The following is a 2,490-nucleotide window of genomic DNA, read 5'->3' as shown; positions in this document are numbered from 1 at the left end:
GCACCTGTAGCCCATTTCCTGCACACGCCTGTGCACGGTGGCTCTGGATGTTTCTACTCCAGACTCAGTCCACTGCTTCCGCAGGTCCCCCAAGGTCTGGAATCGGCCCTTCTCCACAATCCTCCTCAGGGTCCGGTCACCTCTTCTCGTTGTGCAGCGTTTTCTGCCACACTTTTCCCTTCCCACAGACTTCCCACTGAGGTGCCTTGATACAGCACTCTGGGAACAGCCTATTCGTTCAGCAATTTCTTTCTGTGTCTTACCCTCTTGCTTGAGGGTGTCAATGATGGCCTTCTGGACAGCAGTCAGGTCGGCAGTCTTACCCATGATTGTGGTTTTGAGTAATGAACAAGGCTGGGAGTTTTTAAAAGCCTCAGGAATCTTTTGCAGGTTGTATTATGAAATTCTTTATCAAAAGGGCTCGTGAAACGGTCGGCACAGATATTCAGACCAGAAGGAAAAATAAAACACAGAGGAAGCTGTCACTGCTAGGAGTAATAAGTGTCCTTTATTATCCTGCCACAGAAAACAGCCAAGCAAAAAACATGTACACTCTTAACACACAGATTGATATGAAATAACTTCTCACCGTGACACTGGCCGGGAAGTCGTTTTCGACCCAGGTAAAGAAGAATCACATCAAAAATGGCGCATGGCACCAGGGCGCGTGCTGATCCATCACAGGACTTCCCGAGATTAAGTTGCCTGTCACACTTCCTTTATACCATTTACCGGATCGCGTGAGAGCATTCAAAACAAGTTTGATGGTTACCAGAACAACGGATCTAATTAAACCATCATCAAAGCGATGGCTCATCCTTCCAGTAAGGAGCGCCTGTGACCGTAAAAGCGGGCCAAAGCTTCCAGGTCAAGAGCACTCCTAATGCTTATTAAAGCATTCCTAAAGAGCACCCCTCCGTCCCTTCTGCAAACCATCAAAGAGTGTATAAGCAACACACACACAAAGTATATGTTTGAACAGGCATAAAAGGCGACCCAACACCTCATAAAACATAATACAAAATACAATCCCTAATATGTGAATAACACGTTGTATAAGTGTGTTTAAATAAGTGTAATATAGGTCTAGATTGACATAAAAGCATTAAAATAATAATTTCTATATCACAGGTGTTTAGAGTTACGTCGTTGATTCATATGGTTAGGTTAATAGCTTGTTTAGAGAACCTTTTCATGATATGCTCATTTTTTGGGACAGGCATTTTGGGTTTTCATGAGCTGTATGCCATAATCATCAGTATTAAAACAATTAAAGACCTGAAATATTTCAGTTGGTGTGCAATGAATCTGAAATATATGAAAGTTTCATTTTTATCATTACATTATGGAAAATAATGACCTTTATCACAATATGCTAATTTTTTGAGAAGGGCCTGTTTATATATATACACACACACTACAGTTTATATTAAGGCTTTTTAAACCCTTCCCACACTCTTGCATTTTTCCAAAAAAAATTTCTAAATTGTAAACGCTCTAAAAGAGCACACAATGTTGTGATTTCAGCTCTCTGCCTCTGGTTGCACTCTCGGCCACGCCCACTTCTCCACTCTACATGAAGATCAGCTGATCTCCGTTCAGAGCAAGATCAGCTGATCAGCTGCAGGAGGAAGCTTCTCCCACAGCTGTGGGCAGCACACAGGTGCTAAATAATTTAAAATATTTATTTTTTTAAAAATTCATGCTGATCGTGTGGCTCATGCATCAATCAGCCATTGTCTGTCATGTCCAATCTTACTTTGAAAAAACGGGATTGAGCGATTCCGTGAAAAACAAACCGCGAAGTAGCGAGGGACTACTGTATATTGAAATATTATTCATAATCATAATAATAAATAAGGTAGCCTTAAAGCAAATAATTAAACAACATGAATACCATCACATTGATTTAAAAAGATGTCTGGTTACTAAAACAAGTGGAAGCCAATATAATGTCCTAATAAAGACAGAAATACAATCGTGTGTTTCTGCATGTGTCCTCACCGTGTGTGTGCCGTTGATCTGAACAGTCACGTCTGTCATGTTGACCCACTGATGAGCGAACCGGACCTGACCAGTCACCTCCTGCACTGCACTTGCATACAGTTCCTGCAGGGGGCAGCAGCACAACCCTGCCATGTTTTACAAGGAAAACTGATCCAAGATTATAATTAATCTAAAAATGAGACCCAGACATTAACAACCACCAAGCTAAAACAAAACAAATAAGTTTAAAAAGTGGGGAGGTCATTTTAAAGTGTCCCCATAGAGCAGGTTAAAATCCAGGGTCCCCACAGTGAAGCAAAAACAAACTGCACATGAGTTTTGTATGTGAAAATAATTCTATCAGTTTGTCTATGACTCCTTTGTTTCTCTGCTCAAACACACCAACAGCAGCAGACAGACAGGTAACAGCAGCAGACAGACAGGTAACAGCTGCAGACAGACCTGTAACAGCTGCAGATAGACAGCTAACAGCAGCAGACAGAC

The 2,490-nt window shown here is 41.5% G+C and overlaps 1 protein-coding gene across 1 annotated transcript in view; it reads right to left on the bottom strand.

The window, feature by feature from the left end:
- The window catches only part of asah2 (N-acylsphingosine amidohydrolase 2), a gene marked incomplete in the record, with an annotated part of 36,380 nt that overhangs the window by 18,444 nt on the left and 15,446 nt on the right, over positions 1-2,490 (bottom strand). Inside the window, 1 exon segment of the mRNA XM_037691295.1 lies at positions 2,005-2,109. Within this exon segment, the coding sequence (XP_037547223.1) occupies positions 2,005-2,109 (105 nt within the window).

The sequence above is a fragment of the Nematolebias whitei genome, chromosome 17 (genome assembly GCF_014905685.2).
Source record: "Nematolebias whitei isolate Nwh7 chromosome 17, NemWhi1, whole genome shotgun sequence".
Classification (NCBI taxonomy): domain Eukaryota; kingdom Metazoa; phylum Chordata; class Actinopteri; order Cyprinodontiformes; family Rivulidae; genus Nematolebias; species Nematolebias whitei.
Note: the sequence above shows the minus strand (reverse complement) of the source record. Positions and strands in the feature narration are given on the sequence as shown.